The sequence below is a fragment of the Glandiceps talaboti genome, chromosome 21, assembly GCF_964340395.1.
Source record: "Glandiceps talaboti chromosome 21, keGlaTala1.1, whole genome shotgun sequence".
Lineage (NCBI taxonomy): Eukaryota > Metazoa > Hemichordata > Enteropneusta > Spengelidae > Glandiceps > Glandiceps talaboti.
Window position 1 is genome coordinate 2,160,229 of NC_135569.1, and position 27,864 is coordinate 2,188,092.

Genomic DNA, 27,864 nt, shown 5'->3' on the forward strand with positions numbered 1-27,864 from the left:
ATACAGTCTTACTACAACCCTTGCACTAGTAGTGTCTAGAAATGTCGTTTTATCAGTAGTGGACAATTCGAACTGGCTTTGAAGGTGCCAAAACATTTTCTCCTTGGGCCTAAAAAAATGCTTGGATCAAGTTACCCGACCCGACCTAGTTTCTCACTGCCGACCTAAACTTTTTTGACGTATTCAAGAAAAAATAATAAAATCGCTAAAAGTTGATGGCGCTGATTTTAGGGTACGGACATGAAAACCAATTTGATTTGATTTCTTGTACCATATCATGTCTACAGCTACAAAAATATGTTTATCCACAGACAATGTAATACTGTTTTGGTTAAGGCATATCGAGTAGTTTGCATATAAACAAAACAGTTTTATAAAGTGTAAAACTGATTTACTGAAATTGTTGTCAGCTTTCTGTTAGAACAGTTTTTCTTTACATGTGTGAAATAAACAAATTTGTATTATTTATTTCTTAATGTCATCTGATTGCATTATTGGGATCATGTGATCTGAGCTATCAAGCTACAAATCTCTGCATCAAAGTTGCGACAATCTCTACGGCAGATCTCCGCGGCAAGGGTGCGTAAGGAAATCTCTGCATCAATGGTGCGACAATCTCTACGACAGATCTCCGCGGCAAGGGTACGCACAGGAAATCTCTGCATCAAAGGCGCGACAATCTCTACAGCAGATCTCCGCGGCAAGGGTGCGCACAGGAAATGTCTGCATCAATGGTGCGACAATCTCTACGACAGATCTCCGCGGCAAGGGTGCGCACAGGAAATCTCTGCATCAAAGGTGACGTGCAGCAACAGAGCTAATTTGAATGGCATTTTTCATTTGCTACAGAGATACCACAGAGGGGCAGCTATCTCTGTAGTCTTGCTGCTAGACGTTCGGGCTTTCTTTCGATACTATAAGTGAACGAAGTTCGCAGTGAGGGCTTGCCTTGGATGTTCCATCCTCGATAGCGATGTTCGGTCGTGTGTCGTATTTTATTGGAAGAACATCCGAGGTCTAGCAAATAGACTACTATCTCTGCTGCAGAGATGCCGAAGGGGAGCAGCTATCTTTGCGGCATATATAGATACAGCAGAGGTGTGGCAAATACTAAAACTGGGTGAGAAACCTGCAGCTGCAATTTTCATAAGGGGTAGTACGAGTTATTCTATAGATGGGTTTCTATAAGTCATACAATGACAATCTAACTGAGATATTGTTGTATGTATGGTGAGTATGGTTATCACGCCATATGCAGTATTCACTGCTGTATGCACAGATGGCTATCACATCGGATAGTTACAATATTTGCATACTCACTAATAATTACCCACAATCCTCTAATTGTGACCTACAAATGTGTATGCTTGGTATGTGTTTCACTAATTATAATACATTATCTGCATAATATTGTTATTGATAAACTTGTTATAGTGCCTAATAGTTGAATAGGATGCACACTTAATCGTTACATAACGTTTTTTAAAAAATCCATTCACCATTGATGAGTTATGTAAATATCGACATTAACAGACATAAGACAGACATTACACGACCGAGAGAACTGCAGAATGGCATGCATATAAAAGAAAAAAGTTTACAATTTGTGATATCATCACTAAAGGCTCCTGCATAGCACTGTGCATACGTACCTAGGTGGTGTGCACCATCAACGGTGTATTTTGGAAATGTGGTTTACTCAACTTCCAATTCGAGTACATACACCATCTTCACTTCCTCATTTTGCACGAAGGCGACAATGGCTACAGGTACAGCAGGAACAAACAAAAGCCTTCTTGATCGTATCGACGAAGAACATCTGACTTGCCAGATTTGTTTAGAGCGGTTAACAGATGCCAGGGTGTTGCCATGTCAACACTATTTCTGTAGACACTGTTTGGTTCGACTTACTAAAGGTAAACCCACGGTCAATTGCCCTACATGTCGTAGCAGTACTAAACTTCCGGGTAGCGGAGCTGATAGTCTACCAAAATGTCTGTCTGTAAACGCCATTGTAGACGTGTTTCAAAGTCAGAAAGCTGATGACAGTGAACATGGTGTCTGTGACTTGTGTGAAGAAAGACCACCTTCTGTACGGTGTATCGATTGTGCTGTCAGTATTTGCTGTACGTGTGGAAAAGCTCATGAAAAAAGCCGCTTGACTAAAGGTCATAAACAAATGAGACTCGATGAGTACAGAGAAACTAAGTCTAAAAGTCCGAACTTCGACCAGGCTGTTGTCTACTGTGACGTACACGAGGCACTCGAATTGACTGTTTTCTGTATAACATGTCAACAATCTGTTTGTTCCGAATGTGCACTTTTTGATCATAAAGGTCATGAGCACCTTCGCTTGAAAGACGCCGTAGAGGGCGTGAATACTGAGCTCAGTAGACATGTCTCAGCTTTGGAAAAAAAGCAGAGAGATAGTGATGCTGTGGAAAGGAAACTGAATCAGGCTCTGCAGACGTTGAAAGACATCAACACCAGAGAACAAAAAAAAGTTGACAAATGGGCAGATATGATAACGAAAGAAGCAACAGATTGGCTGAATGACGTAAAACGGCAAATTAAAGAAAACAAATCCAGTAAAGTGCAGTATCTTCGATCTGAGTACAAGAAAAAAACATGAAATACTGATTTGCCAATTGAAAGACGCCAAGAATTACCAAGACAAGTTGACAACATTGCATTCCTCGCTACAACAAACAATGATGCAGTCACCAGCTGTAGTTATGACAACACGGCATACACTAGCAAATACAATTCAAGAAACCTTGGCTGTGCAAAGTATGGATATGAATGATATTGACAAAGTTGAATTTCCTTTATTCAAAGGAGAGAAATCACTTAAAAGCACATTGAAGACACTGAAATGGGAAGGACTACAGACAGGAACTTTTGAGAGTCAATTGGTTGATATTGAAGACAGTGTTCCCTGCAGTCACAGTGGCAATACAGAAGCTAAGCCTGCTGTAGTAAATATGCTAGCTGTAACACAAACAGATAGCGGGATCAATATAGTACAGGAAGCTAACAAGGTTGCTGGAGCAGTAAATGATGAAGCAAATAAACAATCTGTTGCTCTTTTACCACCAGCAGATATCCCAGAACTAGAAGAGCAAAAAGCAATGATCAGCAGTGAACTTTTAAAAACACCGCTGAAGAAAGGGGGCACGTGGTACCTGATTTGCAGTCGATGGTTTAAACAGTGGAAGAAATATGTTGGATATGACATCTTTGATATGTTTGGAATGGGAGAGCAGTCAAGTTATCCTGGGCCAATTGATAATTCTGGTCTCATGAAACAAGGCAGGAAAAATGTTATAAAAGAACATCTAATTGATGAATTAGACTATGTACTACTCCCACTACAAGCCTGGGAAAAACTATCAATGTGGTATGGTATCAGTGAAGATCAGGAACCAATTGCAAGGAAGGTTATAGAAAATGGAATGTTCGTTAAGCGCTATAAGGTTGAAGTTTATTTGATGGAATTCAAACTGTGCCAACACACTGACATAGACACAATAGTGAGGAAAGAATTCAGCGAAGCAGACACTGTAGGTTTCATTGAGAATGAAATGCGACGTGTATTCAGTATTCCAGAGAACAAAACTATAAGAATTTGGTGTAAATACATGTCAAATACGTATGAGCATCTAAATAACAGGGAAAATACAGTTCAAGATGCTAACTTATACCGGGGTCAAGTGCTTGTCATAGAAATCCAAAATGACGACGGTTCATGGCCTAAGAAACATAAAGAAAACAAGTTCTAGATCAGCCACCATAACATTGATGTCAAGGCAATACTTAGTTGCCCAGCAACACTTCATAAAGCAACACAGTCACTCATGGACATATCTTACAACAGTGGAAACCAAGCTTTCAGCTTAGAGAGACAGACACAAGTGGGAGATATGGTGTCTCTGTTGTGTAAGATATCTGCCTAATCACCCTGTAATCAAGATTAACAAACACTGGAAGTCTCCAAAAATGTACACAGGAAGTCACCACAAATGCCATCTCATAGTGGCAACATCCATTTCATAGCTAAAGGTCTCACAGACAGTGGATGAAAACATCAAATTCATCCAGGTGTATTACAGTGTACAAGTAGTACAAATTAGACAATATTCACTCATGTTTTCTTTCATTCCATTGTTGTAAAACCATGGGCCTTTTCATGACACCATACAAAAAAGGTATTGCCAAGAGGAGTTTTTTTGTTGCATCAATAAATGATTTCAAAGTTGTATTCAACCAATGGCAGGCAAGCATTTACATGTACAAGCAGAACTTTGTTACAAACATGGAAAGTAAACAAATAAACTGTCACCATAGACGTTGGAGAGAGACATTTTGCTACAGTTTGTTGTAAGTAGAGAGACAAATCAGACACTGTGAACATGTCGACAATGAAGAAGTCAGTAGTATCTTGTTACCATAGCAACGATATCTGTCAAGGTCACTGATTATACACTGTTAGCAAGTCGACAATAATCAGTCAATGAATTCATGTCAATCATATAGTTACCATGTCAACAACAATTAGTCAATGAATAATCAGCTACTGAGCACATCAGTCATAAAACTGTTACCATGCCAACATTAATGAGTTAATGAATAAACTGTCACTGAACACGTCAATCATAAATTCTTACTACGCCAACAATATAAGGCAATGAACACGTCAATCATACACAGTTACCATGCCAACATTAATGAGTTAATGAATACCAGTACTAAGTGAATGAATACACATCAATCATACATTGTTACCATGCCAACAATAATGAGTCAATGTTTTGAAATCAATGACACACTATCACAAGTCAGAAACACAAAAAATACCAACTTGTAAAAAATAATCATTATGGAAATAAAAAAGACGAGTAAGCCTTGATGTCCTCATGTCTGTGAAGTGGTTGATATCAGTAATATTAATGTAAACATATGTAAAAACTGGCGGAATGATGTCATTTACATATTACAGACGGTTAATCCAGGTGTCAGTACTGTTTTCAATGGCCGATAGTCACGTACGACATGTGATTGTATTTATGTGGATAACCAATTTCAAGTGAACACGTTCACACAGTCATAGTTTTAACTTGAAATATGGCAACACAAATGTGATGACAAGTTTATCCGTCACTGGGTCGTTCTTGTTGGGTGGCTAAGTTCACAACTTCATTTGAACTTTTCAGGATTCAGTTGACAATGTTGAAAGTCCCGTTAGTTTCAGTCTTAATTCTCAATAAAATTTAAACAGTGGACTATATTTCGTGTAAAGCCTCTGTACAAAAGGTGAAATAACTTAGTTTGGTTATAATTATGACCACTGGACTCGTGTCATTTCGTGAACGTTTTTCGTACCTTGATTAGACAATGTGCATCTTATCTGCAGTCCAAAGAATAGGACGACTTTACCGAGATGTACCATACCTACCAGCGACCTCCTAGCCCACTGAGGTACGACCAGCTAACGATCACGGTATCTCAACAGCGCAGTAAACATGATAGGGCCAACCAAGTTTTTTAAACTGTTTTACAAACTATTTACTGTCTGTAGACCTATTCTGTGTTATGAATTTCACTCCTTACACTGCGCATGGGTGAACTGTGTGAAATTTTATGCACGGAACATGTACAGGGGAACAACAGTGAGGCCGATTTCTTCAAAATGTTTTTTATCCATATGAAACATAGAAAAGTCAATTCTACTAAACATTGCATTGCAATAAAAATAAAATTATGAAAATTGGACAACATAATATAAAACCTGAAAGTCAAGTCTCTCTGGGGTATACACACTGAATGAACATTCCCCTGTGTCTTGTCATGTCAGTGTTCGTATAAAGTGGACATTATTTCATCAATGCTACGCCAACTTTTGAAATAATGTGGTTACTGAGCGAAGTTCATTATTGATGTTTCACGCAGTATAAGCTTAATATATGCCTATGTCGTCAAAGTTTACATAAGACGTTTCCTAAATGTGTCCTTACTTTGTAAACAAATACTAACCCATCCCAATACATAACTCGGTAACACACAGTGTGAATGGAATAAATAAACACAGGTTTAATATCTAAAACATTTACGTTCTAAAGCTTTATTTCTATGTATTGTTCAGTGTTTAAGGAAAATCTTCCCTGTCGGCTTTTAAAACGTTGGAATTGATAGTATACTGTGTGTGTGTGGTCATTTGATATGTTATTGGCACAGTGACAAAGTGTAACTATTCTTTGCACGACAAACCACGTGAGATCACGTGACTGATTACATGTCATATAACTTAAGAATGGGTGTATTGTCAAAATCTAAACGAGTGACGTAAATAACTTTTTCTGGCCCATGAAAAAGAAAGGCAATATGGCGGTAACCGAAACAGATGCGAGCTTACTGGATAAAATCGACGAGGAACAGCTGACTTGTCAAATTTGTCTGGAGAGATTTACCGATGCACGAGTTCTTCAATGCCAACATTACTTTTGTAGAGAGTGTTTGGCAAGACTTTGTGGCAGTGGAGGTCGAAATCTATGCTGCCCCTCATGCCGTACTTCCTGTCAGCTTCCCAGAAGTGGGGTCAACGGCCTTCCAAAGTGTATATCCGTGAACGCATTCGTAGAGCTACTTAGAGTAAGAAGAGAAGTCGGTGAACTTGGTACGTTTTGTGAAGGATGTGAAAAGAAAGCTGCGGTAGTTAGATGTATTGACTGTGCATCGAACTTGTGCGATTCTTGTAAGTGGGTTCATCTAAGGACTAGGTCAACTAAAGGTCATAAGCAAGTAACTTTACATGAATATGAAAAGACGAAGTCTGAAGCACCGCATTTTGAACAATTGAGTACGTTCTGTGACGTTCATGAAGAAAACCAGTTAAAGATTTACTGTTTGACTTGCAAAGTGCCTCTGTGTGCTGAGTGCGCACTGTTCAATCACAAAGCACCAGACCATCAACACATTCGTCTGAAAGACGCAGCCGAAGGGTTACACGCAGAACTGATTGACAATATCGAAGAAATAAGTAGCAAACAGGAGGCAAATACTACAGCGAGGGAGAAAATACTGGAAGCTATTAGCATTTTAGGGAAACTCCACACCCAGGAGAAGTCTAAGATCAGTTCCTCTACGAAAGACTTGTTGCAGAAAGTAACGCAAACCCTGGAAAAAGTAAAACGCTTAATCCATGAGGACAAGACAAAGACACTCGAAGAACTACAAAATAAATACGATTCGACGCACAAAGACTTACTGACTAAACTTACTGAGGTTGAAAATGATGGAACCAAATTATCGAAAACACAGTCTTCTTTACAAAGGGCAACCAAACAACCAGAAGCAATTTTGATGGCAGCAAGGGAAACAATCTCAGCTCAAAGTCAAGAGGCTTTGACATTGACAATCAAACATAATGTTGAAGAAGTTGAGTTTCTAAATTTCGAAGAATCTGACATTCTTGACAGTGTGTTGAAAAGATTGGACTTTGAAAATGTGTCGATTGGTTCATTTAGTGACAGATCTGTCGATATCGTAGAGGGTGTTTCTATTGAGAGTACCACGTGTGATGCAGATAAGGAGGACCATGGAGGTATAAGGAGAGACCAAGTAACGGATCCAGATGGCATTCGTTTCTATGGTGATGGTCTCGCAACTTCGGATGTTTTTGTCGGGGATGAAAGCGATGTTGTATTTGTCTCCCAGGCAACGAATACTGAAACAGTAAACACTGATAGAAATTCTCCAGATTTTTCTCAAAATCCAGCCATCAATGATGATAATCTCACAGATAAATCACGTGACGTGTCACCTGTTACTTGTACGACAACAAATGCGGACATTCAAGAACCGGAATTTCCCGAACAACCGGAATTTCCCGAGCTAGAAATACAGAAAGAGTTGATATCGGAACTTCTGAAGACAACTGTGATGACTGGAGATACATGGTACTTGATCGCAGCAGAATGGTTCAACAAATGGAAAACATTCGTTGGATACGGTATGTGGAATGTGCCTCGATTAGAGGGGACTTCTAGTCATCCTGGTCCCATAGATAATGCCAGTCTCTTTAAAGAAACAGGACTACCTACTTTGAAATGGAATGTTCTGGAAGGGTTTCACTTCAAGCTCGTTCCGAAACTGGCTTGGTTAAAGCTGTCAAGGTGGTACGGTAAAGTTGAAGGGCAAATTCCACTAACACGGAAGGTAATTCCAGGTACACAGTTTGGGCAAAGCGAGGTTGAAATTCATTTGGTCGAATTGAGACTATCGAGACACGCTAACCAAAACAGGTCCGTTTACAAAGAATTCAGCAAATTGGACACAATCGGTAAAATCGAAAATGAAATGCGGAAAATATTTAATGTTGATAGAAATGTTGATACGAGGGTAGGCATCCAATGCGAAACGATCCGGTACATGAAGCCACAACAGAAGTTACTGCTTAACAAGTCATGCACCGTCAAGGATGCTGGGTTATATAGTGGAGCGCAGATAGTGATGGAGGAAAAGAACGCCGAGGGTTCGTGGCCTCCATGTGTACAGACAGACACGCAGCAAAAAATTAAAAAGAAGGGAACTCTCACGCTCACAAAGATAAAGGCGAAACGATTTGGCGCACAACCACCTGTTAAGAGAGATTCGACGTAAAGACATCGTCGCAAACCACGGCCTGTTTTACGGCAACGTTCTTAACGAGCCTCCCACAGGGAAATATTAACTCTGGCTTGCGAGATTGCGTAAAGACGGTAATCTAAAAACAGACCCATTCGCATTTTCGACGTATCGTAATACAGGCAAAAACGTTTACCTTACGATTATTAGACTCAATGTTCAAAAAAGCAACATTTTATACTATACGTGAGAGATCATAGACAGTGGAGATTTGGACTGAGTTTTCATTATAATCAGTTTCTTAGATTTACATTTGCAGCGTGTACAGCGTTATAACAGAAACATAGTACCAGTATTTACATTACAGTCACACCCTGTCCATTTATGGTTTCAACGCAACTTGTATTTTGTTTGATGGTGAGATTTAAGAATTATTAGTTTCTGAACGTAAAATAGTGATAATACATTAGAATTAACGATATTCGAATTCATACAAACAACAACAACAACAACAACAACAACAACAACAACAACAACAACAAATGCTGGACGACGACGAAAATAAATTAAAGCATGACCAAGTTTGGAAAATCTGGGCGTTGGAGGGGTTAGGGACAATCGCGCAATGCCACACAAGTTCAATATAAGCGAACTTCGTTCGTTTAGGGAGGGAGGGGGTCTGGCGTCAATGCGATTGCTGAACTTCATTTTCGCACTTATAACCAAATTTCGAAATCTTTCACGCTTCAATGATAACAGGTTCTGTATTTACTATTGAGATGTTGATAAGTTGATTAAAATTTACTACTATGTGAGATACAGTGCTGGGTTTTCGGTAGTGTATTAATGTCACGGTTCACCATCACTGTATCGATCGCAGTGGTGGTGTAACCGGTGTGACATGGTTTACATCATATATAAACGTGTGATGTCGTACTTGTGAATGTTCGTTTAGAGGGAGGGGGGGGGGGTGTCCTAAATAAACTAAGTTCGTTTATTGAGTTTGTACGACTTTGTGCGATCATTCCTTAGGGGATAGGGGTTCCTGGCAGAATGACAAGACTGACAGTAAGTCTAAAGCTGATAGCTTTATTACTAAAAACTCTTATGAAAGTTACACTAAGTTCACCTCTTTATCTAAATGAGTGAAAGATCCAGTTTTGGCGGGAAGGTTTCAATCACATTCTTGTGATTGGATACTAATCGAAAGATATGATTTGATACTAAGTTTAGAAATCTCCTTGGTGGCATTTTTGATTAGATTCTACATACTCCCAGCCACGAAATGACTGGCATTAAACAATTGATATAAATGAGATATAATATCACGGGAGGTTTCTAGACTTTGTAGCCAATCATAGGACGGGAGGTTTCTAGACTTAGTAGCCAATCATAGGACGGGAGATTTCTAGACTTAGTAGCCAATCATAGGACGGGAGGTTTCTAGACTTAGTAGCCAATCATAGGGCGCGCCTTCGTAGTTGCGTAACAGCACTTGCGTATTTGTGTAAAAATGTATAATTCCGTATTCTTACAAAGTACTAATGGAGGCACTGTCTAGTCCCTGTACTGTATCGACACGATTAGAGTACGTTGGCATCTAGACTAAGCTCAGACCACGTGGTCTGAGGACTAAGTAAGAGTAGAGTAATGACGTCATCTGTTCGGGGTTATCAGCCTGACCACGCCCACAGCGGCTGATCTGTCAGTCTTGCTCGTGACCTTTGTACCGAGTTACATAATCAAATACAAAAACAACGTGACGTCACCAGGACAGACCGATTTCGTCCATTCCTGAGATGCAATGGTGGACATTGGTAATTCTTAAGCTTAAAACAATAAAAATATAGTCTCTTTAAAAGGCCAAGGTTTCACTCCCAGGTTCTCAAATAATACAGTGTTATTTTATAATCATTTATAGCACTACGTAAACACTATATAAACATTTACATTATTATTATTGAAGCCACAGACTGCATCAAGACTAATTCACACCACACCAATACACGCCGACAAAACCAATTTCTGTGAACTAAATCTTTATTCTTTGTCATATTTAACTCTACGACTCAATATTTTCAGAAATTACATCAAATATTAAAGTCAATATTCGTATCATAATTGTAATTTACATCAACACATTTTAAATACGAAGGAAAAAAATTTCAAAATATTTTTCTAAAAAAACAAAATATACTCTTAATGTTAAGAGTAAATTTTACACAAGTCTGCAGGATAAAGATAAAATCTCTGTATATATGAACAGACACCAAGGCCTGTAGTAAATTTAAGTGACAACACAGCTAGTTACGGACAAGTTTATTTTTATTTTATTTATTAAACTTTGACAATAAGTCAGGGAAAAAAAGGTCATGGTGACATGGGTGGCAACCCCCCCCCCCCCCCATTACAGTGTACAGAATCTACATTCCCTGCATGTTTTTCCAATTTTGTGTAATTTGATTTCATCAATCAGTAGGGAAATATCCCTATTGAAAGCAATCAAGTATTCCCAAGTTTCAATGTTCACTGTTAATTTCGGTGACATTTTGTTTGGTTAACATGTTTATGGAATAATAATAATAATGGTGGCGACATGAATGAAAAGCAAGGGAGTACTGTACCAGCCCTACTTTCTGGCCAAATGCATTGACACATTATAAAATAGTCCCTTATATATATCATATTCGCCGACATCGATAAATAAAATAATCTCGATAAAAAGAAAAATAAAGATACATAGCTCCATAAGTCTGAGATACTTAGCAAATATAAGTATTTATTTCCTGGCACAACTGCATCAACTTAGGTGGTCTGAATAAATGTCACAATTTAGGGAGCCTTGAAACACCTGACAAAAACTAGCCAATGAAAAGAAAGTATTCAGAAGGTGGTGATTCCATCCATTAAATGGAGAGACTGGACAGTCTAAGTAGGGTACAAAGTTTCTTATAAATTCCTCAAACCCTGTACAGTGACGTTAAGAAAGAAAGGCAGTAATCACAACAATACGACAAATGTCAGCATTGTTTTTGAAGGATTTTTCATCAATAGTGTTAAGGTTGTTAGTCGTCAAATGTCTTCTTTGTTCCCTGGAATTCTTGGATTCCTGTTCTGGGTCTTGAAAATCCACCTGTGATTAAAAAACAGATATTACAATGAATGGTATAAACATGCAGTGATTATTTCTTGTGTTTGATATTAGAACTTTGAATAATTGGCAGTAAGAATGAGATATGTAGTGACATGAAATCCCATCTCATTGTATTTCCTATCCCTGTCATTGTACCCTCCCCTCCATCTCATTGCACTCCTTCCCTATCTCATTGTACCCCCCCCCCCACCTCATTGTATTTCCCACCCTCCCCATCTCGTACTTCCCACCCTCAGTTCTCATATCAAGCTCGTAAACCACCTCAACTTGAGTGGTCTGCTTTAAAACGTGTATTTTTGTAGAGTCTGGTGGCGATCACCGACTGTTTTAGGTGTAGTTACCAGAAAGTTCTAAGTATACAAATTCTACATACCTCGTCCACCACCTCTGCCACCTAGAAATAAAACATATCATCAAGATGGTCAAAGGAGAGATCACCAATAGGTTATCAATGAAGTTGGCCTATATATAGTGTTTTGGTTACAGGTTGGTAAAATCTACAGAATTAACACAAATCTCTACCACGAAAAACTTAGTGAAGCTGTTTTATCAAATAAAAATCCAAAATAAATACCAAATTCTCATCCATATGACCACTTTAAGAGTTGTACTCCAACATATACCATGCTATTAGAGAGATCCTGGCTCATGTGGCATTTATGCTTCTGATAAGTTATCAGTTACAATGTATGTCTTTGCATGAAACTTGTCTTATTCCGGTTTACCACAAGCAAGCAAACACATCAGTGTTTTTTTTTGCGAGTTGTATTCTTGCACTGTTCCTTACAATTAAACACTAAAACCCACCTCTTCCAAAACCACCTCCTCTTCCTCTACCACCACCACCTCTTCCTCTTCCAAAACCACCACGTCCACCCCCTCTGCCTCCCGGTGACCCAAAGGAACTCCTTTTCTCTGCAGCAAAGTCAACACGGATGGAACGGCCGTCTAAATCTGCTCCATTCATTGCATCCATTGCAGCCTTGGCATCATCAGCACTACCAAAATCTACATATCCAAAACTGGTAAAAGAAAATTAATATTATTTCAAGGTCACTAGTAGTACCGAGTTTTTTTAGTTTTTTTTTACATTTTTATTAATAAATACTACAAAGGTACAAAGAAAATTATACAAGAAAGCTAAGAAAGCATTAGATGAGAAAAACCAGATCAGATCAGTTTTGTGTATAAAAACAGTTGAAATTAAACAACAGATAAAATGACTTCATATCAAATGTAACAGTATACTCTCTTTCAATGACTTTTATAGACCAATATGTGGCCATTCCAATGTTGACAATTTGTAGATCATGTTTTCTGCTAAATGACAGCAGACAACAGACCCTGCAACTGAGGGTCTATGAGCAGACTTGACTAACGAATGATAAAAGTCACAAACACTTGATATGGATGCCATGGACCATTGTGGAAAATCATGCAAACATTTTACTTTAGTGTTATGAGTTGTAAAATGTTCCTGACCAATTGCTGGTACAACATATGGAAATCTATGCCAGTAACAACTTGTTCTTGTCTGTCCAAAAGTGAACAGTACTTACCCTTTGGACTTTTGTGTGTCTCTGTCTGTAATAATTCTGGCACTTTCACCTCCAAATGCTTCTTGAAGCGAGTCTGTTGTGGTGTCAAAACTCAGATTAGCCACAAACAGCGTCTTTCCTGGTTCTATGACAAGAAAAAGAGAAATATTAGAGAAACAAGTCTTCTACGTTCAAAGACATAGCCCCCAAATGCTATTTAATGACTGTGAAATATGGTTGTATAGCTAATAAAACCATACACCATACATAGCAATGTCTATTCATTCATAACATACAGTAAGTAAGAATCAAGTACAATAATAGTGTTCAACAGCTCCAAATAGGGAACTTGCAATCCAGACTGAGCATGCTCAGAGGCAAAGGACTATGGGATTGTGATTATCGTAATACCTACTGTGGAGTTATCATTAGAATAAACCTTGCATAAAGGTCAGGCAAACCATGAATTGATTAGTTGTGGTTATAAATTATGTAAAAATATAGTTTATTATAATGATTGATTAATATTCATTATATTTCCCATGATGCAACATTCAAGATGGCAGATTTGCCAGTTCCCTATTGTTGCAGTGTCTAATACTACCACAAGAGAGGATGACGGCCCCACCCATCAACCCCTATAAAACTGAACATCCTTGTTTGTAACAGGTTCTGTAGTTGTACCGTACCATAAGGCAAGTATTGTTCTTTGAAAACTAAGCGAGAGTGGAGAGATTCTCAGACAAATGCCTCGATTGATCATCAAGGAAATTACATGCTCTCTGGGGAGAGCACATTGTCAGGCTCGTCATCAAATCATCACAGAATTTCACCACTCTGTTAATGGGCTAAACTCAGTTAAAATACCAATGAACTGTATTGCAGGTACTGAAGACCTGCTTAGGTAAGAAATCCAGCTAAAAATGGATCTCAAAATAGACTAACAACAAAAAACACTGAAGTAAAGCACTTTCTCTATGTGCTACACTCATTTATAGCATTCATATTACAAGTAACACTGGAGTAAAGCACTTTCTCTATGTGCTACACTCATTTATAGCATTCATATGTAGAACTGTGTTCCGTATTATCAGTAAAAGATTAGGTGTTGAACCATGGATAACAAAACCTTCAAGCCCCTGTGGTCTAAACGATATAAAATTATTTACCTGATTTTCTTGGTGGTCCTCTCTGTTGGAAGCCGCCGCCGCCACCACCACCCATAGAGTTCCTTTTGCTTTTTTTCCCAATAAAATCAATGACTAATGTTCTTCCTTCAAGGTCTATTCCCTGGTATTCTTTATAAGCTTTCTCAGCTGCCGCCTCATCAGCAAACTCAATATAACCATGTCTGCAAAGAATGAACATGCAAGTTCCATTAATGTACACTCACAAAACAGCAGATGAGAGCAAGATTAGTCTTGATTACCCAGAGTCACTGCTGGGGGACGCTATTGTGGTGACCATTTTGTCAAAACAGCAGATGAGAGCTATAGAGCTATTAGTCTTGGTTACCCAGACAGCTGGGGACTAGACTACGAGCCAGACAACAGTCTCTGGAAATATAATCCCAAGTCGCCCACACCAGAAGTCATGCAATTTAAGTTTTGAAAAATTGGCTTACGAGGACTGGTTTGTAATTAACACGTACCCAAATGCTTGTGATACACAAACCTATCATGAGGGCGAGTATTAGCAAATATTTTTACGCAAGTGAAATTGCTTATAAACTCTGCTTGTGCCATTTTAATTCATAATCTGCCTAGTTACGTGTCAAAATAAAAGTTTATCCGTTTTGTGAGGTTTAACATCACAAATTTGATTTAAATTGTTTAAGGGTATCACCATGGATACCATTGGCACTAACCACTTCGTATAGTGTTATTTAAACTAAATCTGAATTTCAATGGGCAGTCTTCTTGCATTTGTGGTAACAATAAAAATATAAATACCCTCTTGATCTTCCGTCTTCTCCCATGGGAATCCTTGCATCGATGGATCCTTCGAACGTTTCCTGCAATGTCTCTGCTACAGTGTTGTAGTTCAGACCTTTACAGAATAAGGTTCTGGCATCACGGGCATCTGAAGGGGGAAAAGTTAGGTAGATTTAATATATTTTTTACACTTTTTTTTTCATGTGCGAGTATCTAGTTAAAATAGTTGGGATGTTTTCTACAAAGCCCAGGATTTGTTTTGACCTAAAATTTGTGTTTATTCTTAACCTTGGTTTATCATACAAGTTAACTTTATAATTCCAGATAAGTATTGCATCCCTCATTTGGGTGTAATTGCAATAACACCCAATAAATAGTGCCAATGACACTGCAGCACAACTGTATTAACACTGTGTAAAAATTGTCAAACATTTGCATTTGTGTCTATTTGTTTTTAACATATTTCAATGAATATTGATGAGATATCAACTAGACACTATTGCATCCCCCCCCCCAATCCTATTAAAACCACACCACTTGTGTATAGTACCCTACCTCTATCTGGGTTATCTGAACCAAATGATCGGTCACCTCCCCCTGACTTCCTCTCAAAGCCACCACCACCTGATCGTGGTTTAGCTTTCTCCAGTCTGATTTCATTACCATCTACACACGAGTTATTCAGTTCCATAGCTTTCTCATAATCATCAGCATTGGCAAGATCTGCATAACCAAACCTGCAAGATATCAATCACACTGTCACCATGGAAACAACCATATGTATTGTCAATAATTTTGTGTGAAGTGAAAATGATTTGTTTTTGCTGTGTTTAGCAGTAAAAGTGTCACAACCTGAATTTGTACAAATGATGGACTTTGATCGTAAATGTATGTATACAACAGTAATCTGGTTAATGTGGCCATATGGATGAGACTTTGGTATTTATTTTGGATTTTTATTTGATAAAACAGTTTCACTATGTTTTTTCTACTTGAAAAAATAAAGCGAAAGAACATATACCAAGTCCATGTTCATAACTCAAAAAGATGCAAAAAGTGTAAAAAGTTTGTTATTGTACGTACAATAACAAACATTTTACACATTGTTTAATGTTTTGCACTTTATTGAGTTCCGAACATAAACTTGGTATATGTTATTTCGCTTTATTTTTTCAAGTAGAAAAACATACTGAAGCTGTTTTATCAAATAAAAATCCAAAATAAATACCCAATTCTCATCCATATGACCACTTTAATGCTAACCCTTTAGCTATATATATAGCTTTGCTGGCTCTTGTTTTTAACCCTTAAAAAAGACTATGTAGAGTCAAAAAACGTCAAGATTCAAACAAAGCAGAAGTTTTAACCAGACTTGGACTTGTCCTTTTATTCAAACTCAAGATATTTGATTAATGTATTGAAAGACAAAGTGCAAGTGAAGCTATCTTCCCTTCTGCTTGCATTGATTCTTACATCTGATGTTTCCACTCCCCCATCCTCAAATAGTTTAGCAATGAAGTGAAGCTATCTTACCTTCTGCTTGCATTGATTCTTACATCTGATGTTTCCACTCCTCCATCCTCAAATAGTTTAGCAATGGATTCATTAGTGGTTGCCTTGTTCAGGTTACCAATGAAAATACTGACGGTTTCTTCTGTAAGAGAAGATCAATACAGTTTTACAAACCAACTACATTAACCAGCCGCATACTCTAGGGTGGTATTTAATAAACTCTACGTTAATCTCAGGATTTATAAAGTTACTGATAAAATGTTTCCATGGCAACCAGCAGCATACTCTAGGGTGGTATTTAATAAACTCTAGGTTAATCACAGGATTTATAAAGTTACTGATAAAATGTTTCCTTGGCAACCACTTCTAAATAATGGCTGCAATGGTTGTAAATATCTGTACAGTTTAGGTCTACTTCAGTTCAAACTCTGTAATATCTGTAACAGACCTACCTTCATCTGACTTCACTTTTTTGGGTGCCGATGAATCATCATCTGTGTTCTTTCTCTTCTTGGCGACTGGCTTCTTCTCTGATACAACAAAGAATACACAAGGTCACAAATTTTGATAAACAAATCCTTCTTAGCATTTTGGAATGACAGACTCGTATAACATTTCAAGGTTATAGCATTCACATCAAGTGTAATATGTTTCAATTGGTTTATTTACAAGCCTGGCATGTGGCCTTTCTAATGTGGTCAATTAACAAATGAAACAGTATACTTTACACTTGATATGGATGCTATAAACACTTGTGGATGGATACAGAAAACCGGTATACTTTGGTGTTATGGGTTGTACTCGTCTCCGTACTTCCAACATGCTGTGCAACATGTTATTAATCTAATCCAATTCATGCATTTACTTTCTTTGTAAAACGTCATTTGTAAATGCTTTTCTGTTGCTAGTTGTAGAGGATGGCAATCAAGCAAACCTTGCAATTGACCCTCTTACAGCCATCCAAGATATTGCATTGTCTGGGACCTGAATACAAACAAGTACAAGCTAGGAGTGACTGACATCTATCAACCCTTCACAAAACATATGCTTAATTAATAAGATACTTACTTTCTTCCTCCTCTTCATCACTTTCCTCATCAGAATCATCACTTTCATCGTCACTGTCGTCGTCATCGTCGTCGTCATCATCATCATCGCTTTCTTCTTTCTGTTTAGGTTTCTTTGTAGCTACAGTGAGAAAAACAAACAATGACTATTTGATGAGCACAGTTAGGCAAGATAATTTCCATGACCAGTTAGGCAGATCTTGTGAGAGTAGTTAATCAGATCTTGTGAGATTAGTTAGGCAGATATTGTGAGAGTAGTCAGGCAGATCTTGTGAGAGTAGTCAGGTAGATTCACTCCAGCTTGTTGTAAAACAAACCAAAAACTAGGTGAAAACAAACATACCATTGGTAGCAAGTGTTTTTTTCGCAGGTTTTTCTTCCTCCTCTTCAGAATCTTCATCTTCATCACTATCATCATCATCATCATCCTCGTCATCATCCTCTGATGAGGATTCCGCTTTCTTTTTCTGTACAACTGGTGTTTTCTTTGCAGGTTTGGTCTCCTCTTCCTCATCATCGCTATCTTCCTCATCACTATCTTCTGATGAACTTTCCTTTGCTGGTGCTTTCTGCTAGGAATAATTGCAAATGCCATGTGAGCGAAACTTGACAGGAAAAGCATGGTGACTAACATTCTTAGAATTCTAAGCTTCATATTTAATCACCCCCCCCCCCCCCCTGCAGAGTAATTCTTCACCTGCAGTTTCCATCATAACTATTGATGCTAGGTAGGAAAAGTTAGGACTGGACTCATTGCAATGCTTTGTATTACTCACCTTACCCTTGGCAGCAGGAGGGGCAGGCTTAGCTTTACCCTTGGCCTTGCTTTTAGTTACTGGTTCTTCAACTTCCATCTCTTCATCACTATCACTCTCATCATCATCATCGCTATCCTCCTCTGAGGAACTTTCCTTCTTTGCAGGTTTCTGTTGTACACAGATAACAAAAAAAATGTCATTTTTGGAAAAAAAATCATAAAAAATTGAAAATGGCACAGATCAACTTGGCATGAACAAATCTGAATAGCCTCCCCCAAGGGAACATGCACACCAAATATCGAAGAATTCCGACTGTCACTTTCGGAGTAAAAAGTGAAAATATAAAAGTTTGACGGACACCTATGATTCACTCTACTCTCTATACCTCAATACCCACCTATACCTATACCTAAAGCTACGCTTTCAGCTTTCGCTGACAGCGGAGCTAAAAAAGCTAAATACTCAGGGGCCACTGCTATGGCTGATAGTTACACTAGGAAAACTACCAATTACCTAGAAGAATGTCAACGTTAGTCAATTCTTAAATTACAACCGTTGAGTCGAGTGTCTTTTTTTAATAGAAGTGCTGGTCACATGAGACACAGGAATTATGACTAGATACCCTGCAGCTTTATTGTACATTTGAACTATGCAAATGAGGTCACATTGAGCCTACCTGTAGACTTGAACTATCAATACTACACTATTCCACTATCCTAACTGTAGCCTACAAGGACTATCACTACTACACTATTCCACTATCCTAACTATAGTCTACCTGTAGACTTGAAGGACTAACACTACTACACTGTTTCCGCTATCCTAACTATAGTCTACCTGTAGACTTGAAGAACCAACACTACTACTACACTATTTCAGCTAACCCAACTGACATTCACTGTAGTAGCATTGGTCCTCCAAGTCTACAGGTAGGCGAGGTCACATTCATAATAGCACACATTTTTCAGTGAGCTATGTGAATGAGTGCTACATAGCCAGAAACTGATATCTCATAACTTTTATACCTCCACTACTTCACCACTACTATGGAAATCAGTAGCCATGCATTTGTATTTTATTACACAACTCACCTTTGCAGGTTTTCCCTTGGCTTTAACTGGCGCTACAGCTTTGGCCTTCACTGGAGCTGCTTTCTGCTTTTTCTTGGTTACAACAGGCCTGTTAAAATAAAAGATTCTCTATCAGAAGCACCAAAATGTTGGACGTCCGTTTTTGGCCAAGATTGGGTGGGGAACCCTAGTAAAATACCTGGCTAGTTTTTACTCAATACTATCCTTGAAATAAAAATACTGACGACTATTAAGTTCCTGCAAAATATTCCTTTACTGAATTGAAAAGTGTCTCTTTTAGCAAAGAATGATAAAATAATATGGATACTTACGCTACCTCCATCTCCTCCTCACTCTGATAAAAGAACACAAAATAACAATATTAATACAGAATCCATTAGGAAGTGCTCAACATATTGCTACACAAATTAAATTCCTATCTGCATGTTTTTTGTAAAGTAATGTTTATAGCCATATTGAATCAGTAACTAGAAACAATGCCAGTTTGAGGATTACTCATTTTCCTCAGACATTAGAACTTTGTGTTTTTTTTTATATATCTCTGATTGTAGAGCTCTCAGACAAATGCCTCGTTACACATTCAGCATTGCGTCACACTCAAGTGAGGAACTCACCAAGTGAGACATCAGCCTCGTCATCGAAATCATCACAGAACTCTAAATTGTAAGAATCATCCAGCTTAACTTCTATGTTCATTCTGATCTTTGCGAGGGACAATCGCACAATGTCACACAAGCTCAAACTAACTTATATGATCATTCTGATTTTTGCGAGATGATCACACAATGTCACACAACAAACTAACTTGTGTGTTCATTTTGATTTTTCTAAGGGACGATCACATATTGTCACACAAGCTCAACAAACGAACTTCATTTCTTACCTCTTCTGAATCAGAGTCATCAGAAGATTCCACTTTCTTTGGTGGGGGTGGTGCCTTCTTTGCTTTGCCCTTCTTGGCAGCTTTCTGAGCAGAGATGAATGAAATGAATTAGATTAAAAAGAATTCTAAATTTAGTAGTCCAAGATTCGACACATCATCACATCACCTACAGAAGGCACACACACGGGCTAAACATCAATAAATCTGTTGAAATTTCTTTTGTACTTTAATATAATTGCATGTACACACAGCCTTTATATTTTCTACATACAAGTCTCCTTTATATAGTCACATTTTCAGTAGATTTTGAAAACACTCAAAATGTTCAACATATTCGACATGATAGTTATGGTACTATTAACTAAATTTTTGAAATTATTGAGAAAATTGAGGTCATTTTGTGGAAATTATCATTCAGGCAAAGTTTAAGTTTCTTTCACCCCCAAATTGAGAACTTCAAAGGAATGTGTGGTTATGAATATAATTATGCAAATGAGGGCAAGGTTACAATTCACTTTCAAAACTTGCACTTCCATAGCCCTGTTGTGAAATATAACCAACACAATAAAATGACTTAATGTTTTCCTTTTGGTGTTCTGACAGACATTGTGATTAATGATTTTTTTTTTGGGGGGGGGGTAAGGAAACTTCAACTGTGTCTCATTTTCTGACAATGTCAAACAAAATGCTAATAGTTGGCAACATATTTCTTTCTTTAGTGTTGTCTTGGAACTATAAAAATTCAGTAAAAAGATATTTTTATTTTTATGACTAACTGAAATTGATCAAAGTCAAACTCCATTCTCTCTTAGTAGCTACTTTACCTGGTACTATTACCATATTCAGGTTGGATGTGAAGTGTGGATCAGAAGTTGCAGCATGCTTGGACAATGTCTGGCATTGGACGCCTCCCAGCAGCTCAACCAACCACAGACCACCTTCAGAATACAACCGTTTTTCCCAGTTCAGGAAACCCCTCATTGTTACACTTATGACGACCTGTGATGGCAGGCCACGCTAGACCCGCACTAAAGCTCTACATGGTAAAACGCACGTGTTTCTCGCACATGTGACCGCCCCAGCAAGGACCACGCTAGGCCCAACGTATGCTACATGTGGTGTAATTTCATGTACACCGTAACGTACTCAACTAGTAGGTCGGGCAAGACCTACCCTACATAACGTTCTCGACACGTGGGCCACGCTAGACCCACACTGAAAAGTGGTGCGTGGACCACGCAAGGCCCACCCGGTACCCTACAATTTGCAACACTAGAGATCGGCACAAATTCTTTGGCACTGAATTTCGTTCATGACTGATAGCTCGTATAATTTTGGACTTGGTAATCGACCGTGGATCTAGTTCCGTTCCAATCGATCGCCTCAAGGACATTTTGGATAGCACGTGCTGCAACCCAATTCAACGCTGTCGCAGTTTTCTGTTGCAGCCTTGTTTGAATAGTCAAGCTCAACTGTAAAACAGACAACATATCCGAAAAAAACACATTTATTTTCATAACATGTAAAATTTGGAAGATTTTCAGTTGAAATCTTTTAAGTAAAATAGTATGGCATGCACGTTTTAAAATTTAAAAGTCCACGTTCTACCCTGTAATAGGGCTTCTCGAAGATCCGTGCACATTGCATTAAACTAGATGCATTTCAGTCAATTTACAGTTCACGTGTAATAGTAATATGTTTTTAAGACTTACCTCGTTCTTTCCTTTACTCTTAATGGCCATTGTGAAATCAAAAGATGTGAAAATCGAAGAGAACTTGACAAACACTGTTGCTTGCTTGGTGTCGTCGCAGTTGTGAAATACACGTGAAGCGTGGTTGTAGAAATGGATCTGCGCATGTAATTACGCAGGTCTTTAAAAAAAATACGTTGAGCCACAAAAGGGTGATGCACGGGAACGTCGCAAAACAAAATTACGTGTGTATGAGTTTGTGGGATGTTCTAGTCCCTGGGTTTGGTTTCATTTTCACACTTCAAGACAGACAAACAGACGTGTATGGAAAGTCAAAAGAAGGACCGTAACTTAAAAGTAAAGTAGGAAGATAGCATGAGATACACAACAGATACGAAGTCATGTTAATTCCATGTAAAGCGCCAGAGAAACGCAATCATAGAGATGAATAGATAACAAAGTCAGGCTGAGGAGATAAAGTATGCTTTCTAAGTTCCATTTTTACTGTTTGCCTTGAAATATATGTCACGATTAGAGACCGATGTGTGAGGGCGCTCCATCACAGCATGCCATACTGAGACCCCGGATGGGTCGATTCTGAGTCAATAATTTCCCATAGCAGATATATATTTATTTTAAACGGTCAAAATCCCCTCTGAATGTTCTGTTTCTGCATTAAAGACTTATAAAATATGATTTACTTGGGCCCACCCCGGGCAAGAACTCAAGACAGAAAACTCTCAGAACGCATAGTTTTCGAGTAGACAACTAACTTGATTGACGATTATTCACTCGTCACTGGCCGAAAAACTCGAATAGAATCTACATCTTTAAATAGTATAATTAGTGACGTCATTAGATCGATACGCACTGGTAGAACTGAGTTACAGCTAACAATCTATTTCCATGGATGTAAAATCGAGCGCCAAGATATGAGCCTGTTGATTAATTAACAGTTAAGTTATTTAGTGTCTCCTGGATTGAAAAAAAGAGAGAGCAAAGTATGCTCATTAATTATGCATGATATTATGGATAATATTGGAGGCGGACAGAGTGGCTATGTTTTCTAGGACGTATAGCCTCTAAGAAGTTGAAAAGTTGGAAAGTTCACAGCATGAAAAATCGAAAATACGCTAATGGTTTCGTGCAGTGATACCTGTGAAAAATCTGTTTTTCTTTAAAACAAATTTATCAATCAATCAATCAATCAATCAATCAATCAATCAATCAATCAATCAATCAATCAATCAATCAATCAATCAATCAATCAATCAATCAATCAATCAATCAATCAATCAATCAATCAATCAAAAGAATTTGTATAGCGCCATGACCCAATCCGACGTGATGTTCTATGGCGCTGAACAGGAACGATAGTAAATGAATATTTGCCTCCAGTATCAAAATTATCGTTGGCAGACCTGAATACAAAATGAAAAACTATACACACTGTTGAATACGTTTTGGAATTATAGAGAAGTAGAACAGTACACATAATGGCGTCTAACTATACCCTCTATTCTGCTGTTTTATATTTCTTTTACGCGGTAGAATTCATCCGAATATTAGCAATAATTCATGCTATCAGACGCTGGAAGTCATGGTTTTTATTCAACCAATGATGCATGTACTATTTGCTTCATCTATATATACTTTTAGATGAACACAATACAATAAGTTCATATTTGGTCTCACTGACGTCATCAACATCACTTTTCGTTTGATTTTCTGCATCATTTAACTTTTAAAATAACTAAAAGCGTTTCTCTTTTGATTAAGAATGAAAGGATAGTTTGTCAGCCGTGTCCGTGACGTGATACTTCAGCTTTACGACATACCAAGTCAAACGGGGTGCCACCATGGCGATTTATCTTTCACTTGTGTTTACTTAATGTCGTCTTTAGCTAAAAGCCAATCGATGTGTTGTGACAGTAGTTCTCCAAATTCTGGTTTACGTATCTTTTTATCATTCAATATTTTGATAGTTATTTAACATAAAATTAATATATCTTTTGACGTAATCACTAGAAGAATGATGACCCACAACAATTTACGAGATTCACACATTTTTTTCATATATGTAAATAAGAAACTAAAATTCCACCGTCTGTGCAAGTAGATATATGACCTTACGAACGTTGCTATGGTTTTATATGACAGGTTTAATCATTACTTCATTATATAAGTAGTACCCTTTGACGGTAAGGTTCAAGCGACAACGTGGTTGACCCTTTCACGGCAATGTGGTTTACCCTTTGACGGCAACATGGTAGATCTAGACCCTTTTATGGTAATATTCGGTCACAATAGTAACAATACTATTTCAGCTCAAGAATATCTCTGTGTCATGATTTCCCTTTTGTGCAAATATGACATTATTTTCATAAAGATTGTAATATTTTACACTTTTAGTCACATTTAATAAATGACAGTTTTAGTGCATCCTACATCTGCAGCATTCGTACCTTCTTATTGTGTTATGATTTTCTGAAGACATGGACAGTTTGGTGTAAATATTGCTATGAATCAGTCTTATTCAACATATGTATTTGTTTAGCCTTCTTAGACGTTGGGTGGTCAACTTTGTAAGCCTTCTCTTCTATGACAACACTGAAGTCGGAGCACCATCCATCCTTGTATGGTGGCTACATGTTTGTTCAGTCAAGTTAACCATTAATCACAAACATCTAACTCCGACAACTGAAAATCAAAGTTTCAGTACCAACTATTTATATTAATCTTGAAGTAAAATTTTGCAAAAAGCAAATATACACCAGTCTCCAAAATTGGTAGAATGATCCATTGACAAAGAAATGTTAAAATTTAGACTGTGTTGGAGAGATGTACCGTATCTAGGCCCATTGGTGGTATGTATATCATTTTGAATACAAGCTTACCACCCTTGTTGGCTCTTTCTATCTGAACCTATAGAGAAGGCACTTTACTTGATAGGTCTATCTCTTGATTGTGATTACTCATGAGTTCAACATTGGTCTAAAAATGGGGTCTTCTAAAAAGTAGAACGGTCTAAAACAGGGTATTGGTTTTGGGTCAAAATTGGTCTAAAATGGGGTCTGGGGTTGACAGCATTGGCCACACACCCCTACCAGACCTGGCCAGTGGTCCCCCCCCCCCCAAAAAAAAAGGTACATGATAGGACTCACTCTAGAGATTAATCACCCATATTGGGCTGTTGCATTGAAACTGTAGAGGGCTTACTTTAGAAATATCACATCATAACACATATAATTATTCTCCCTTATTGGGGTGTTGTAAGTTAACCTCCAGGGGAATACGTTATTTATTCGGTATGTGTATAACTACAGAGGGTGTACTTTACTTGGTTCACCTATAACTCCAGAGGGCGTTCTTTATTCAATAGGTCTATTAGTCATGGTTACTCAGGCTATAAAATGAAACAAGTGGCAATAATTGTTATTGTATGAACAATATATTTCTTAACAAAAAACACTCACAACAATTCCAACACTAAAGAATTCATGTTTTTCTTTTCCAAAACATTTATCATTTTAACAAAAAGCAAAATATTTCTTCAAAAGAAATGTCCAAGACTCATCTTAGTATTAACTTTCAGAAAAAAAAACTTATAGAATACAAAAAAAGAGAGAAATTCTTGAACATTTCATATTACATTTTCTATAAAATATGAATCTTTACGCTTTATTTCAAACTTTCTTTTTGTTTGAACTAAATACTCATCCTACCAGAACACAACTCAAAGAAATTAAATTTTCTGAACTTTTAATTTTTTTTTTACCATCTTTGAAATGTTAAACATCAATATCAAAACACTTTAACAGTCACTAACCACCTTAACAATTTATTCATGTACAATATAGGAATTCACTTGAGTACATTAAGGTGGTATCTTCCTCATCAAACATTAACAAATGGGATTATAATTTTCTCAGAAGTACAAAAATCAGTTGCTTAATGTTCTGGCCATCATCTTGATATCTGGGTACACTATAAAGTGACTTGTGTCATTCCGCCCTCATTGGGGCGAGTAATGGCTAATGGTGCATCAAGAAATAGCATACCTTACAGACTAGGTGTAAGGTATGACAGATACAATTGGTTGTATGAAAGTTATATTCGGGTTTCTAGATATTGCTGATTTGTCTTCTACACTGTACAACACTTAACACTCAAGTAAAGCATTTCATCTGTTTGTCACCATTTTTAATAGTATTCTATATCAAGTGTAAAATAACGATTGAACCCTTACCCATGCAATTGCTTAAAGAGATATGAAGTTCCTAACTTTGTTAGTTCCCATGATGCCTCACACCTGGAAACAGCAGATCTCTTCTAAGCCAGATTTGTCAATTTCCATAACTACATGTACACTAGAGAGCTCATCATCGCAAACCACGGCCTGTTTTACGACAACGTTCTTAATGAGTCTCCTACTTATTTTGAAATGTAGTGGTAGAAATAATAACTCTGGTTTACGAGAATGTAGAGAACTTGGGCGATGCAGTCTGGGTCAGCTAAACTTAAAGAAATGCCACCAAACAAAATCAGCCTCACCTTTGTTCTCTTTTAAGTGAAATTAGAAATATGGACAAAACTACAAGAGCAGCTTTTCCAATTAGCCTTATATGTGTCACATTTATCTCCACTGTTTTCATATGTAGTCTTGCACTCTTCCCATTCTTACCACTGGAGTCGCTGTACTCACAGAAAAAAGGGGCAGGGATGATAAGTACAGTTATATGACAAGATATGTATATAGTCTGGGTTCCTCATAATAACTGTCCAGTGTCTATGGTTCCCTGTCCTAATTATACCACTGGTGGCATTGTTCAGTCAGGCATGGCTATGTCAGAAATAAGAATGGGGGCTGGGAATGTGATTTAACAGATATATAGTACACAATGCAAGGCAAATGAACATTATGCATTGATAACAAATTCTTATGGTATGATGTCCAGAATAACAGTACAACAGTCATCTGAAGTGCTTGTTGTTTGTTGCATCATGTCATCGCTATAACGATGTAAGCTCTCACCAATCCAAAGTTGAATATGTCTAATCTGAGTTCACTTGGGAACCCCTTTCATAAAAACCATATACACAGGGTACAGTCAGGATAAAAACTGTTTCCAATCCATTAGCTAGACTGTCTACAGCATTGGGGTTGTGACTGCGCTAGCTGTTATCTACTATGAGAGTAAGCTTAGTCACAGATCAGTGCCATGGACAGTTTTAATAGCTAAAAGGTCACAAACAGTTTTTATTCTGAACTTGCCCTGTAGATTCGTGCTTGAAAACAATATCATGTTTGAGTGTCACTAGTTCACATACAGAAAGTTACTAGTTAGGTCATAGTAGGGACCACCTAGGTGTGCATTTGTCAATCAGATGGCTGTGAGCAGGTTCACCTAGATGAACAGTCACACAGTGTGTATGAGATGAGAATACAATAGAAATAGTTGTATGGATAAAAGTTCAGTCCTGTGACACTGTACTTGAAATCAAAGGTGCTTTGAAGTTGTACTTGCTCAAAAGGAATCTTTCCTCGAGGAAATATACATTTTCGATACACTTTTCCTAGTAAACTATTACATCACATTTCGACAAAAACATT

At 37.7% G+C, this 27,864-nt stretch overlaps 2 protein-coding genes and 1 pseudogene across 3 annotated transcripts; 2 read left to right on the forward strand and 1 right to left on the reverse strand.

The window, feature by feature from the left end:
• Positions 1–1,759: 1,759 nt before the first annotated feature.
• On the forward strand, positions 1,760–2,632 carry LOC144451702 (E3 ubiquitin-protein ligase TRIM56-like). The gene has a single exon (XM_078142605.1). It carries the CDS (start codon positions 1,760–1,762, stop codon positions 2,630–2,632), a length of 873 nt encoding a protein of 290 aa, XP_077998731.1.
• Positions 2,633–2,709: 77 nt separating this feature from the next.
• LOC144451447 (ubiquitin carboxyl-terminal hydrolase 15 pseudogene) lies at positions 2,710–4,890 on the forward strand (annotated as a pseudogene).
• A 5,752-nt stretch (positions 4,891–10,642) lies between these two features.
• LOC144451329 (uncharacterized) lies at positions 10,643–22,373 on the reverse strand. Of its 2 annotated transcripts, XM_078142136.1 has the most exons (17): positions 22,272–22,366; positions 21,384–22,031; positions 20,560–20,643; positions 19,988–20,010; positions 19,677–19,764; positions 18,604–18,753; positions 18,171–18,396; positions 17,829–17,948; positions 17,213–17,290; positions 16,782–16,902; positions 15,804–15,985; positions 15,267–15,396; positions 14,484–14,665; positions 13,336–13,459; positions 12,584–12,798; positions 12,150–12,170; positions 10,645–11,755 (listed from the first exon to the last, which is right to left on the reverse strand). In XM_078142136.1, the coding sequence occupies exons 4-17, from the start codon at positions 19,996–19,998 to the stop codon at positions 11,688–11,690; spliced, it is 1,716 nt and encodes a 571-aa protein (XP_077998262.1). In that variant the 5' UTR covers positions 19,999–20,010; positions 20,560–20,643; positions 21,384–22,031; positions 22,272–22,366; the 3' UTR covers positions 10,645–11,687. The 2 variants fall into 2 exon arrangements, with proteins under 2 accessions (XP_077998261.1, XP_077998262.1); XM_078142135.1 differs by lacking the exon at positions 21,384–22,031 and having other exon boundaries at positions 10,643–11,755; positions 22,272–22,373.
• Between the last annotated feature and the right edge of the window lie 5,491 nt (positions 22,374–27,864).